Source organism: Penicillium canescens, assembly GCF_028828765.1.
Source record: "Penicillium canescens strain IBT 15451 chromosome Unknown utg000004l_segment0_segment0, whole genome shotgun sequence".
NCBI classification, from domain to species: domain Eukaryota; kingdom Fungi; phylum Ascomycota; class Eurotiomycetes; order Eurotiales; family Aspergillaceae; genus Penicillium; species Penicillium canescens.
This window is the reverse complement of record NW_026703966.1, coordinates 1355955-1369660: the sequence shown is the minus strand read 5'-3', so window position 1 is coordinate 1369660 and position 13706 is coordinate 1355955. Positions and strand designations below refer to the sequence as shown.

The 13706-nt window shown below is 48.4% G+C and overlaps 5 protein-coding genes across 5 annotated transcripts; 2 read left to right on the top strand and 3 right to left on the bottom strand.

Annotated features, from left to right (window-relative positions):
• Positions 1-2031: 2031 nt before the first annotated feature.
• Positions 2032-3408, bottom strand: N7446_005859 (uncharacterized protein; the record flags this gene model as incomplete). Its single annotated transcript, XM_058514607.1, has 2 exons — positions 2032-3314; positions 3372-3408. The coding sequence occupies 2 exons, from the start codon at positions 3406-3408 to the stop codon at positions 2032-2034; spliced, it is 1320 nt and encodes a 439-aa protein (XP_058371785.1).
• A 763-nt stretch (positions 3409-4171) lies between these two features.
• Positions 4172-4813, top strand: N7446_005858 (thioesterase family protein; the record flags this gene model as incomplete). The annotated part of the gene is made up of 1 exon (XM_058514606.1): positions 4172-4813. One exon carries the CDS (start codon positions 4172-4174, stop codon positions 4811-4813), a length of 642 nt encoding a protein of 213 aa, XP_058371784.1.
• Positions 4814-5094: 281 nt separating this feature from the next.
• On the bottom strand, positions 5095-6303 carry N7446_005857 (RTA1 domain-containing protein; the record flags this gene model as incomplete). Its single annotated transcript, XM_058514605.1, has 1 exon — positions 5095-6303. One exon carries the CDS (start codon positions 6301-6303, stop codon positions 5095-5097), a length of 1209 nt encoding a protein of 402 aa, XP_058371783.1.
• Positions 6304-6755: 452 nt separating this feature from the next.
• On the top strand, positions 6756-11621 carry N7446_005856 (uncharacterized protein; the record flags this gene model as incomplete). Its single annotated transcript, XM_058514604.1, has 9 exons — positions 6756-6959; positions 7008-8121; positions 8184-8417; positions 8479-9197; positions 9250-9412; positions 9466-9809; positions 9904-9965; positions 10030-10920; positions 10985-11621. The coding sequence occupies 9 exons, from the start codon at positions 6756-6758 to the stop codon at positions 11619-11621; spliced, it is 4368 nt and encodes a 1455-aa protein (XP_058371782.1).
• A 606-nt stretch (positions 11622-12227) lies between these two features.
• N7446_005855 (fatty acid desaturase) lies at positions 12228-13540 on the bottom strand (the record flags this gene model as incomplete). Its single annotated transcript, XM_058514603.1, has 2 exons — positions 12228-12551; positions 12614-13540. The coding sequence occupies 2 exons, from the start codon at positions 13538-13540 to the stop codon at positions 12228-12230; spliced, it is 1251 nt and encodes a 416-aa protein (XP_058371781.1).
• Positions 13541-13706: the final 166 nt, after the last annotated feature.

Below are 13706 nucleotides of genomic sequence, written 5' to 3'. Positions count from 1 at the left end.
GTAAACAGCTATATGGAGCTAATCGCGACTGGGCCTCCTTATCTCAATTGACCACATCTTTCTCGCCTCTTGCCACCTGCCCTGTGTGTTCTGGGATCACTGTGCACTCTGCTCTTCTCGAGAGACGGGACATGCTCGTACGTGCGCAGCGCTTGAAAAGCAGTTCCAGTTGATTGGGTAAATGAATCCCCCAAAGCAACACTTGGATTGATCGCTTGGATTCAGGACGAAGTGAGCAAAGACCTGGGCAAATACTTTTGGTCGTTTTATTAGAGCACAAGAGCTTGCCTACTAAATTTTAAGTGGGGTCCAACGCTTCCTTTCTAATAAGACAAGATAGTCGATGTTATCCAGCTTGTCGTTCGATGAATAAACTGTTGAATTAGTGGTTAAAAGTGCCACCCGAATGACAGTCCAAAATGGCTGGCATCAAGCAAGGTATTGGATCAAATAGGCATCAGTCACTGGAGAAAGCTATTTGTTTTGAGAGCAGCGAGGATTAACAAAGCGGGCAAGGCTGCTCACAAAGCAGTATTTGAAATGACAGATATCTGAGATTAGCGTCTTTCAGCACATCGGTTTGGCTAAGGGGCTTTGACGTTGTGGAGGCGGCTTTGGGCTTTTCGTTGACATCCACATAGTTCAAGTAGCTACTTGCTAAAAACAAAACGTCTAGCTAGAGAACACTAATATTCCCTAGTGGTTTAATCATTCCCTAAAGAGCTTGTCAATGGTGAAAAGGCTTTGCCCTGTCTGACTTATCCGTCAGTTCTAGTGAGTATATTGAAAGTTGCTTTGGTCGTACAACAGAGGTCAGAAACGTGTATACAGTGCCACTGGTGAAGTTTTGGACAGTACACGAAAGCACGGAAGCGAGTATACCGTTTCATTCATTGTTTTTGTTCTACTCTGGCTTACCTTTCTTCACCTTCTTTTTGTCCATTTTCAAGTGCCTCGGGCTAGTCAGGCAGGTTGTGTAAAGTTGAGGCGTGAAATGACTTATGGCTTTTGACTATAGGCAGGTGCTAACATCTGAACTCCAGTACTGACCTCAGCTCATTTCCACATTGTGATTTGGGATATGTGTCACTTCTGTTCGCGTTTTGCCTATCAAGCGTGATTCACTAGTACCGCTGAATTCATCATCAGACCCAAAGCAGCGAGCAGGCTCGGTGATTATTTACCAAAACAGACTTTATCAAGAGTAGTTGAACAGAGTGGAGGAGATGGAAGAGAGCGGGGAGTTCTTCAAGACTACTGACCCGTTCAATCTGGTCCTAGGAAAGAAGCCTAAACTATATATTACTGCAGTCTGTTAAGTCGATGTTGAATGTTGACTGGACTGTGGACCAACATGTAAGAGAAACTCCTTAGGAAGTGAAGTATTTGTTTGAGGATGGTATTATTGAAACGCCCGGTTGCTTCGCTAGGCGCGGAGAGCGATACGTGAGGATTGCTCCGAAAGCCCCGACACAGGCAAAGCAAGCAGGTTCACTGCTTTCTTCGACCCTCTTCCACCTGTTACAACGCTAATGGCCGAGTACCAGGAACCTAAGGACAAAGGCAAAAGGAAAAGGCTAGTGACGTGGAAAAGGTGTCCATGATTCAGTAGATCCTAGCCTCGGTTTCTCAATTCAGCAGGCACTATCCTAACTACTGAATACGGCAGGCACGACCCTCGTTGCTGCCTCGGGCCGTTCTCACTCTAGCACATTCGAGTACATCAAAATGATCATTCGTGTTGTTGATTCCAGATCTAGGCCAATGACCCCAGCTAAACCAACGCGCGCTCGTGTAGGTATCATCGCGTAACAGTCAACCAACTCCAAATCATTAATTGAGACGGGTCATGCTCCCCAACTAAACGGGGATTGTTCAAAGTTATGAGAAGGCGGCTGGAAGAAGTGACCAACATCTGCCAACAGGTGTTCCTCTTGCCAATACTCGACATTGTTCTCTTTTGTTAGAAGAGACTACCGAAGGAAGTAAGATTTCTCTATTTCGAGCAAATTTACTCCAACATGAGGTCCCTCACCAGATAGACAAGCCGTGACATTGAGCCCCCCAAGGAAGTGCGTCTGAGACTAGTGGCCTTTTCGTTGTACCACTAGTGTAGAGGAGGTCCTCGATTGCCTTCCTCAAGGTTAAGATGACCTGGTCAAGCCAAACCTCCTCGATAATGCTATCTGACCATGAAAATCCTACTGTCAAACATTCGTCTTCTCCGACAATCAGGGTTATGGACAGAGTAGCACCAAGTTCAGTGCCACCGTTTCCACAGAAAATGGTCCCGGCTTGCCAGTCTTGCTGCTGTTGGGAATCGGATTGCTTGTGATACCGAAAAGTTCCCATGTTCGTCACTATTACGTTGACTCCCATAGTCTCTTCCGTTGTACCTCTTGTATCAACTTCCTTGGGGCTTTGTATGTACTGGGAAGAATCAATCTGGGCTTCGTTTTTCTTTCGAGCCAGCTGCGCCTTCGTGGCTGAGTGTATACGCCGAGCCTCGTTCCAGACGGAAGCCGTCGTCAACTCCTGTCTTTTATGTGTTTCGATATATGAAAAACATGGCGTAGTATTGGTGTTTGCCATAGTCCCAACAAGGGAGTGGAATTCTCGGGGTGACATGCGGCCCTCAGCATATAGGATGGTAATTTCCGAAGGCAAGTTGGCAAACAATGATACCACGGCAACCGCTTGGATGACTCCAGTAAGATTTGTCTTACTGGAGGAAGAAATGTCTAGAAGACGGGTGGTTTCCCTGGTTCCAAGTGTTATCGTTTTGAACCGAGATTGGCCAGTTAGGCCTCTGCTGCGTGATGTAGACATCTTAGACAAAGATCGTATTGGAGTGAAGTGACTGTGTTCTTTTGTTTGTTGGCTTGATGGGTTTCCCTCATTGGCAGTCAACAATGCAGCCAAGAACGATCGATGGAAAGCCGACCCTCCACAGAACCGACCTTTAAAAGCCTCATGCACCACGAAACAAACAATCACGTCAGATACAGTGCTTTGCTTAGGTATGTATGCAATCAGCAGCCGCAAACCTTGCTCATAGGTCTGCTGAAACCCCATGTTCTGTTGTTCCTCTACCAGGGCGTCCACCTCTTCGTCCCGACCATCCTGCAGCTGAACAAGATGTATCATGCTTTTCACGATGGGTCCCAGCGGCGGATGTTGTAGTGTCACTTGCTTTAGAGCGTCGTAGATCAATGGCTCTAGCCCCTCGAGTGGTAATACCGCAGAATGGCGGTAGTAAGCGGCGGTGACGACATTGCCAGAGCGGTCGAAGGGATCGGAGGCTGTGCCTTCAGCTGAGCTCAATGTGTTAGATTTCTGATGATGAGATTAGGCACAGTCAGACTACTGACCACGTCCGCGCTTTTCATTGCATGGATTCCAAAGCATGATGGTCACCAGATGCAACCTTGGCAGCAAGCCAAAGTCGTTAAGAGTATCCGAGACGGTACTTTATCGGATTTCACCATATTCCGGCGCCACTGGCTCCCCTTCCTCTCTGCACGAGAGGCTATGTCGAGCGATAAAAATGTAGACGTCGTTTAGATGAGTCCATACATTTGATACGAACATTACATACTAGTTGTTTAAAATACTATACGGTGTGGTATGTAACATGTAACATTGTAACATACAACCTTGGAAACGTCGAAACAATACTAGTTGTATCGAGCTCAAAAAACCAGAATTTCACTTCAAATTACCAGTTCTCTTACAGTACTGCAACCGGAGGTTGGCCGGTTTAATAAGCCAGGCGCCTACCTAACCCAATTCCCTGCAAATGTTGGTTAGTTGTTTGTGATCTAGAAATTCTCCCGGTTTCAGTTCAGTTCCTGTGTGGGTGAAATCTCAATGACCGTCTTAAGCACACTTTGGGTGGACGATGGGTACATGCAATATGCCCTCCTCGTTGCCATTGCAGGCGTTGTGTTTATCAATTTGAAATCATTACCTTTTGTTTGGCACGTAAGTAAAAAAATCCTCTCTGCTTCGTTGTTATTGGCTAACAGGTACTTTTTCATGCCTCTAGTTGCGAGTGATAAAAGGTCTCTTTACCCAATTCCTCGGAGCTCGACTATCTCCCCGTCAAATCAATAGAAATGGATTACTTGTCGACGATCGATCCGGCGGAATACCTCTCATCTTCTCGTACATGGTGACCTCGCACCAGAACGCTCTCATGGAATGCGATTACAACATGCACAAGTCGAATAGTACTTTCTTCTCCGACATGGACATCAACCGCGCTCAACTGCTCTTGAACCTGTTCCCTCGTCTGCCACGCTGGGCACCCGAGATCGGGACTGATACACCGAAATCGAAGAAGGCCGAAAGAATCGTTAGCGTTGCACTCGGTGGAACATCCTGCGTCTTCAAACGCGAGATCAAGCCACTGCAGCGGTACGAGGTCTGGTCGCGAGTACTGACCTGGGATGCGAAATGGCTGGTTTTGGTGACGTATTTTGTCAAGGCTGGGACCCATAAAAACGTGATGCGGAGCTTGCAAATGGGGGAGGAGAACAAGCACGGGTCGGAAGGTCAGAAGGCAATACTTGCTGTGGGTGTAAGTCGATATGTGTTCAAGGATGGACGGCGGACGGCCCCTCCGGAGGAGGTTCTTCAGCACATGGGTCTGTATTCTTCCACCTTTACTGGGAAAGACAACCATGATATCTATGCCAGCTTAAGACAGCCGGGGTCAGATGTGGTTGGCTTCTTTGGTTCATTGGACTCGCTGCCCTCGCACTTTGGCAGTGCAAGTTCATCGATCCTGGGACACTACAGTGATTTGTAGGAGGTGTAATTAAAGTTATAGATAGACATGTCTTGGCGCCATAAAGCTTGGTGACAATTTGAATTGGATGCGACTGGATGATCCCCCAGGCCAATACAGTAAATCCAGGACCTAAATACATGGAAAGCCATTTACCGCCAACACCTCTGCTCCGTGTTTATTCCCCAAAAGGCGTATATGATCAAGAAAAAGACAAAGCGAAGTAAGAGAAAGAAGTACATATAAACATAGAAAGGGAATCATGAAGAGAGAAAAACTCAAAAACTCAGCAAGAAACTATTTCAGCGACCGGAAGAATATCTCGTGTCCCTGTAAGGTGACGCGTCTCGGTGGTGGAGTGGTACATCATCTCCATAGAAATCGTTGTCAGGCAGTCTCTGCATATCTTTCTTTCCCTTGCTGCGCTTCCGGCAGGTTCGACAGCAACAGCCTCCACAGCAGCCACAGCCGTTACAGCAGAGAAGCTTGCCGATGCCGCTGGACGGCATATTCGCGTCTGGGCCCTGTAGCACTGCGCCGGGTGGCGCAAAGTTCCAGACAAGAACGGCGAAAGCCATCGGAATGCCATCAAACACATACATATACCATTCATGGTATGGGATGGGATTGTTATCCCCGTAGCCTGATGAGAACTCCACCAAGCGGTAGAAGATACGCACAGTGATGAAAAGCAGACTGGCATATAGAACGTAGAGTAGTTTACGCCAGTTCTGCTTTTCGCCAAATAATCGGCCGCTTCGATCCAGCTTCAGCATTAATCGATGGAATTGGAAAGCTAGGACCAAAAAGCAGACGATGAAAAATTGTTGAATGCCGATGCCGGCCATGTAGACGTGGATGCCGTTCATTTGCTGTTCTGAGGTACCAGTGGCCATGAAACCTCCAATCATTTGGATAATGAAGGAGCCAAAGTCGAGGAAAACGAAGATCTTGGCCAGCAAGGAAGGTTTGAATATGCCAATGCGACGCTCCGGGACAAAGAAGTTGATCATCCGAGCCAAAACAATATAGTCAAATGCATTGACCCATAATGGGGCCAAGAGAATGAACATTTGTGTGACGGTCGCGATAGTGTTGTCTTGTTGTTTGCGAGTGCTTAAGGCGCGGGTCCCATAGCCTACAGTTTCCCACGCGGTTCCCATGAGTATTACCCAGACAAAGCCCGCTTTGTACATGGTCGCTTGCACAAAATGGGCTACTAGGATGAGCCCAAAAATCACGGTGGCAGCGATCGCAGCGTTGAAAGACGGGTAATAGAGGTATAGGGCGTTGCACTCCCCTGGCGGCACATAGCCATTCTTGTCGGGCGCAATGGTTGGCGTACATGTGTCGGATGGTAGATCCAGACTCAAAGTTAATTCAAACTCTGTTGCTGTCGTGGTTGTCGCCGTGGTGGCCTCCGCGTTCGTCGCGGATATCGTCGTAGCTTCTCGCCGGACTATTCCAGCCTGAGGAACAGCCGTTTGGACTGGAGTTGCCCGAGCCATCATGGCCGACACCAGCAACAAAAAGAACAATAAAAGTCTCATTGTCGCAAAGGTGACGCAATTTGAATAGAAAAGAACGTATAAGGATGTAAAGAGATAGTCAGTTTACTAAAAAGGAAGGACTAGAACAAAATACAGGCGATCAAGTTACTTTAAATCAAAGTCTGGCGCCTAAACAACATCCCTGCTATTGCGGTTGCCTGTATGAGAAGAGCAGCGGAAGATTAAAACTGGTTAAAAATAGCAAAAAGAGGGTAGATGAAACAGATAGGTATCTCTGTAAGTCTACAGGTGAACTAACCAAGTTAGGTTTTTGCGCTAATACGCAAAATACAGGGCTTGCTTACGCCCAGTCCACTCGTGGTGCGTGGAATAATACGCTATAGCTGCAAGTGAACTAAAACCTGCTTACCCGCCCACTTTCTTTGTTCAACAGAAAGGAAAAGAAGGCAACAATGTGTGATATTGCTGCGCAGAACGTCTTTGGTCCTACCATTGGCACCGGCTGTCGCAATGGGTTTGACTTCACTTTGCTGTTCGAAGAGTCGTTTTTTACCATCCTTCCTTGTTCGTTGTTTCTGCTATGTCTGCCTCTGCAGCTATATCGGAGTCGCACCCCTCCACTAACTCGCCGGGGGCTTTTGTTCCCCGGGAAACTGGTATACCAACCTCCCCTGTTTTGATCGTGCAGAACTGACTGGGTCTAGATTGCCCATGTGATATCGATCTGTGTGAAGATTACGCTATTGGTATTGGTGCTTCTTCCCCAGCTGCAGATCCCTAAGACACGTACGACAGTGGCAGCAGTGGCTCTAGATGCTGTCACCGCACTGGTAATGGTCATTGTATCCTATAGCCAGCATTATCGCTCTCCTCGACCATCAACGCTGCTCCTCCTTTTCCTGAGCCTATCACTGCCACTAAATGGAATCCGGGCCCGAACAATATGGGTGGCGCAGACCCACTTGTTCTGTGCTGTCTTCATCGCTGGCCTGGGCTTGGACCTGGTGAAGCTTTTGCTTGAGTCAGTTGAACAGAAACCGTTCCTCACCAACGAAGCCACAAAACCACCACGAGAGACCATTGCGAATGTGTTCAACCGTAGTATGTTTTGGTGGTTGAATCCGCTCCTGGTCCAAGGATTCCAAGATGTCCTTGAAGCCGACAAACTTCTGTCCATTGATGCCCGTGTCAACGATGCAGCAGGCAGGGATCTATTTACGCGAAAATGGGACGCAGGTCTGCATCCCTTCATGTGTTTTATTGGGCTATGCCGTGAGATCTATGCTAACTATCTCTTATCGAATAATACAGTGCAGACCAAGTCTTCCTCTGCCTTAACGATGCTCTTGATCGTTCACCATAGATGGGCCATTGCATCTGCCTTCCTACCTCGACTTTGCATGACAGGCTTTACCTTCGCGCAGCCATTCCTCCTAACGCGCGTGGTCAGCTTTGTCTCCGACGCCAATGATCCCCTCAGCCAGAACTATGGATACGGGTTGATTGTAGCCACCATGTTAATCTACTTGGGACTGGCTATTACTACCGCTAAGAGCCAACACAAGACGTTTCGTTTGATTACCATGCTTCGTGGTAGCATCGTGCCGCTCGTATATCGACACACGATGCACTTGGATGTTGGCGTCGCACGGGACTCGGCTGCTTTGACTCTGATGAGTGTAGATGTTGAGCGTATCAGCTCCGGCCTGCAGTATGTCCACGAGGTTTGGGCCAGTCCTATTGATATCGGACTCGCCCTGTGGTTGCTAGAACGGCAGCTGGGTCTGGCCGTTGTTGCATTTGCATCTGTATTCCTTTGTAAGTTTCGCGAATGACTAGAACCAACCAGAGTATGTTTTGCTGACATTAAACGTTCCTAGTGTGTACGCTCCTTGGCCTTGGTGTGGCCAGCACTATGGGTGGACGACAGCAAAGATGGCTTCAGGCTATTCAAAACCGTGTGCAAGCCACATCGGAGATGCTGAAGAGCATGAAGGAGGTGAGACTAGGTGGCTTGCAGAATCTGATGGCAGACAAGCTCCGCGGACTACGGGCAGTAGAAGTTTCAGAGTCGACACCATTCAAAAGAGCGTTGACTCTGATTGTTACTTTGTGTCAGTGTGATCGAATGGAACATTTTAGTTTCTCTAAGAGCTACTTACTAACGATCGATAGCCTATACTACCACCTCCACCGGCCCGCTCCTGGCATTTACCATGTACAGCCTGCTGGCGAAACGAAATGGGTCCACCATGCTCAACTACGATAAGGCCTATACCGCTCTATCGCTTTTTGCCCTTCTGCAGGCACCTATGGCCTTGATACTGGACGCCATTGCAGGATTAGTCTCCGCCTTGGGTGCCCTGGCTCGAATTGGCGAGTATTTGTCAAAACCCACGGGCAGCTATGGCGAAAAAAGCCGACTTCCCCATTATTCGACCTCTACTGTACTTGAGTATCCAGACCTCGACGAGAAGAAGTATCCGACCATGGTAATGGCACAGGGATTTAGTGCTGGTTGGGAACCCCAAGGAGCTATGATTCTCAGGGACCTCACCTTTGAGGTTCGACCGTCAAGTATCAACTTCGTGGTAGGCCCAGTGGCCTGTGGTAAAACCACCTTGTTGCTGGCCATCCTCGGCGAAGTCAGTCATCATGAAGGCCGCCTGGACGTGGCAGTGCCTCGGGTAGGCTACTGCAGCCAGACGCCGTGGATAACAAATGGTACCATTCAACGTAACATTTTGGGCACTAGTCTCTATGACCAACCATGGTATGACAGGGTCGTGGAGATGTGTCTTCTCAGAGATGACATTTCCACTTTCCCCCACGGAGATCAAGAATGGGTCGGGAACAGCGGTATGACTCTAAGCGGTGGTCAAAAGGCTCGACTGGTATGTGAAAACCCCCAACTAGATAATTGTTGTTTACTAATCATTGCCGTAGGCCATTGCACGCGCTGTCTACGCCAAGGAAAAGGTCCTTCTTCTCGATGATGTCTTCAGTGGACTGGACGGAAACACTGAAGAAAACTTGTTTCATAACCTGTTTGGCCAGGATGGGCTTCTGAAGGAGGCGGAGATCACGGTCATATTGGCCACCCATGCTGGTAAGTGAAAAGATAGATTGGATATGAGATCTAGGAAATACTCACATAAACAGTTCAACGTCTCGTCTACGCAGACAATGTCATCATCTTGGACTCGGACGGGCACATTGCAGACGAGGGCACTACCAGCGAGGTGATTGCAACTGCTAAAGAGATGGCATTTAGCCCATCGGAAAAGAAGCAAGGTTTTGTATCGTCCAACAACGCCGAGGACGATCTTACAAGGATACTTTCCACCGAAGAAGCGCCTAGGGGGAGGACCGTCGGACTGGCGATACAGCGGTTTACAAATACTATATCCAGACGGTTCACCCCCTCAGCGCAGCGATATTTTTCGTTGCATGCTCTGTCTTTGTTGTGGGACTCATCCTGCCCCGTGAGTATTACCTACCTCCTTGTAAGTCTTGTATTAACGAACCTGCCATGCAGAATTCCTGGTCAAATGGTGGTTGGCCAGAAACGATGAATATACTGTTACCCATATGAGGCAGTATCTCGGCGGATACGCAGGTTTATCTGCACTGGCAATTCTCTCACTTCCTTTCGCAGTCTGGTATGAGACTTTTATCTTCATAGTTCTGACTTCTGAAATCAGTTTTTCTAACTTGCGTTGATAGGCACCTTACTGAACGAATGTTGCCACGGGCGTCGATGCAATTCCATGCGTCTCTCCTCACCACCGTTCTTCATGCGCCCTTGCAGTTCTTCTCAACCACTGACGTAGGCACAACCCTGAATCGCTTTGCTCAGGATCTCCAATTGTCCGATATGGAACTGCCGCTAGCACTCTTCAACACTTCAGTGGAATTGCTACTCTGCACAGCCCAGCTGATTATCATTGCGATATCCTCCAAATGGATTGGCATTGCCTTGCCAGCACTAATGGTGGTGTTCTATCTGATTCAGAAGTTCTATCTGCGAACCGCCCGGCAGCTTCGACTTCTTGACATCGAAGCCAAAGCGCCTTTGTTCTCTACTTTTCTCGAGCTCATCTCTGGTCTCGCCACCATTCGCGCATTTGGGTGGCAGATCGAATTTGACAACCGTAATCGCGAGGTGTTTGATCGTTCCCAGAAGCCTTTCTATCTGCTATACTGCGTGCAACGCTGGTTGAACCTCGTTCTAGATCTGGTGGTTGCAGCAGTGGCTATCATGGTTGTGACCATCGGTGTGCGTACTCAGGGACAGGTTGATGCTGGCTTCATGGGCATTGCATTGGTGAACATCGTGCAGTTAAGTATCAGCATCAAAGCTTTCCTTTCGAACTGGACCCAGCTGGAAATTTCTATCGGTGCAGTCTCTCGCATTAGGTCATTTGTTTCAGACGCACCGTCGTCAGATGGAGAAGGAACCGGGACGGTTATCCATACAAGGTGGCCTGAGAAGGGACAGATCATATTCCAGGATGTGACAGCGCGATATGAAGGCTCCCCCTACCCGGTGATTCGAAATCTTACTCTGTCGATTGCGCCAGGGGAGAAGTTTGCTTTGTGCGGGCCGAGTGGAAGGTAAAAAACTTTGTCCTGTTCTCGTCACGGATTTCGTTCGGCTACCTAACTACGTGTCTTGCAGTGGTAAATCATCCATCGCTTCTTGCCTCTTCCGTCTCCTCATCCCATGTGAGGGGAATATTACCATCGACGATGTGGACATCTCTACGGTAGCTCGCGACACACTCTACGCTCGCTTAATCTGCGTCACGCAGTCGCCCCATCTAATCTCCGGCTCTATTCGAGAGAACGTCGACCCCTTTGATGCAAAAACTGATGACCAAGCAATCGAGCTGGCGCTTAAAGAGGTGCATCTCTGGGAGACAGTAGCCTCGCGAGGCGGAATTCATGCCCAACTCTCTGAAGGCCTATTCAGTGTTGGGCAGCAGCAACTACTGTGTCTCGCCCGCGCCATGATTCGTCCAGGCTCCGTGGTAGTGTTGGACGAGGTCACAGCCAGTGTGGATCGGGAGACTGACCGCCAAATGCAAGAGATTATTCGCCGCCACTTTGCATCTCGTACAGTGATCACGATTGCGCATCGCATCTCTACGATTCTGGATGCTGATCGTGTCGCCGTCGTCTCGGACGGAGTGATTGTTGAGCTGGGCCCTCCAGCGGAACTATTGGCTCGTGAGCCTCGCAGTCTGTTCCGTGGTCTCTACGAAGCTACTACAGCCTCCAACCAATCTTGTGAGACATTGCTGGAGGTGCAGTAGCCGTTTTACTTGGATCCATCCATTTCCTATACATTTCCGTCGGTTGCGCCGTCTCATTTGTCACAGAAACTTGTCATGCATGTTGCCTAGATCAATTCGAACGCTTTAGGTCTTAATAACATGATATATTAATCCTCAGCGTGAAAATAAGAATATTAATATAAGTTATGGCACCATTGCAACCTCAGTGAAGCTAAGAAAAGGATGTCAGCACTAAGGTTAACGTCAATTACCACTAATGCAGGTAAGCAGGGATCTCCGGATTCACCCCTGATGATCAAACCCCGGTATTATGCATTTGTAGAATACATCCGGTATTCTGTCTATGTATACATGTATAGAAGAATAATACTCGATCTGTATATTGTGTCTAAATGAAAAATAGCAAAAAAAACTGAGTGCTTGGTAATACTAGTTCATACGACGACATAGCCCTAGTAAATTAGCCTGTTACCATGACTATGCTTGTATACATGTATACAGCTGCACTGTATTTCAAACACACCAAGCAACAGTATTTATTACAGTGGCGTATGCTAACGACCGGAAACTCCGAAACCAACAAAGAAAAGTTTTCTCCACTCCGGACCGATCCACTGCTAAGCCTCATCGTTTTTTCAAGCTGTCGCGCTTTAAGTACGCATTGGGCAAGCGTCGGGTTCGGCTCCGTAACATATCTGCACGTTGTTCCAGGCTCATCTCTCGCTGCTCAGGACCAATAGGCACCATGCATCGGGCCAGGTGCATGTAGTCTTTTTGGAGCAATTTCACTGTCAGCATGAGGTAGTCCACATTTCGAAAGACAAGTGCCCGCTCGTCCGAGTAGCGCTTTTGGTCCTGCAGGAGCGCTACTGGGTGTTCCCTCCAATGGCGGCGGGGATGGAGATGGTGAGAGGTGTGGTATCCGTCGTTGAAACAGAATCGGTTACTCTGAAAAGGGGTTAGTTAGACGAGGTCGTCTGAAGTGACTGGAATGGGCAGGGTAAACATACAGCTACATCGATCAAGGTCACACTGGATCGGAAATCGGATGAGGGATCGCTAGGATCCACAAATGCGTGCTGGCCCCAGTTGCCGGCCATCAGTCCGGCACGAAGTGTCAAAAGTGGCAAGACAAAGACGCAAAATGTGGCCTGGGCATGGCCATATTGGTACAACAAAGCAATGGCGATGTAATTGCTCATCTCCCAGAATGCAGTCCTGAACGCTGTGGAGTATTGCCCCTTTCCCAGGAAATACAGCGGCAGATCCAGCCAAATAAGAAAAAAGAACCGGCCAACATAGAGAGCAAAGTCGACAATCGAGTCTCGATCATACCACATGGTTGAGTTGAGATCTCGGGGCCCGTTGCCTTCAACGTGATGCATCTTCACATGGTGGTAGTAGTAAGAATTCCACGTATGGCCCACGAAGGGATCGACAATATACGGGAAGAGCGTGTCGATCAGACGATATTGAGGAGCCAAGACGCCTTTCATGTGGACATATTGATGTTTCATGAGCGTGTAGCTGCCCGCATACCAGACGTGCACGATCCAGTGAAGGAGGCCATGAATCCAGCTGAAGTGGTAGCAATAGAGATAAAGCGCACTGGGGATCGAGCTCGTCAGGTAAAGCAGGAGATGTGTGATCATCACGACGTCGGTTGGAAAACGTGCGACCTCCTGAGCCCAGCGGATATATGGCTCCAGTAAGTACTTTCGGATGCGATGAGGCAGCTTTCGTCGAAGTAGATGTGTTTCCCAGAATTGGAAGACCGTGGGGTCAAAATCCGGATCGGTGACATCGTTAAGAGCCTTTAGCTTCTTGATAGTTTCTTTGCTGTTGCTGTGCTCATGCGGTCGTTCATTTTGCCCGAGTAGTTCCTTTGCTACTAAGAAATCCGGGGAAGTCAACTGAGGATCTAGGGGGAGATCCATGGTCAAACGTAGGCACTCGGAGGTTGAAGATCTTTTGTGACATTACTTCCATTTCATGCTTCCTCGAGCTATATATACTCAGAGACATGGCGTACCAAGCTGAAATGGACTAGGCAATATAAAGAACTAGACAGAGAACGATTTAGGCAGTCGAATTTTAGCGCGC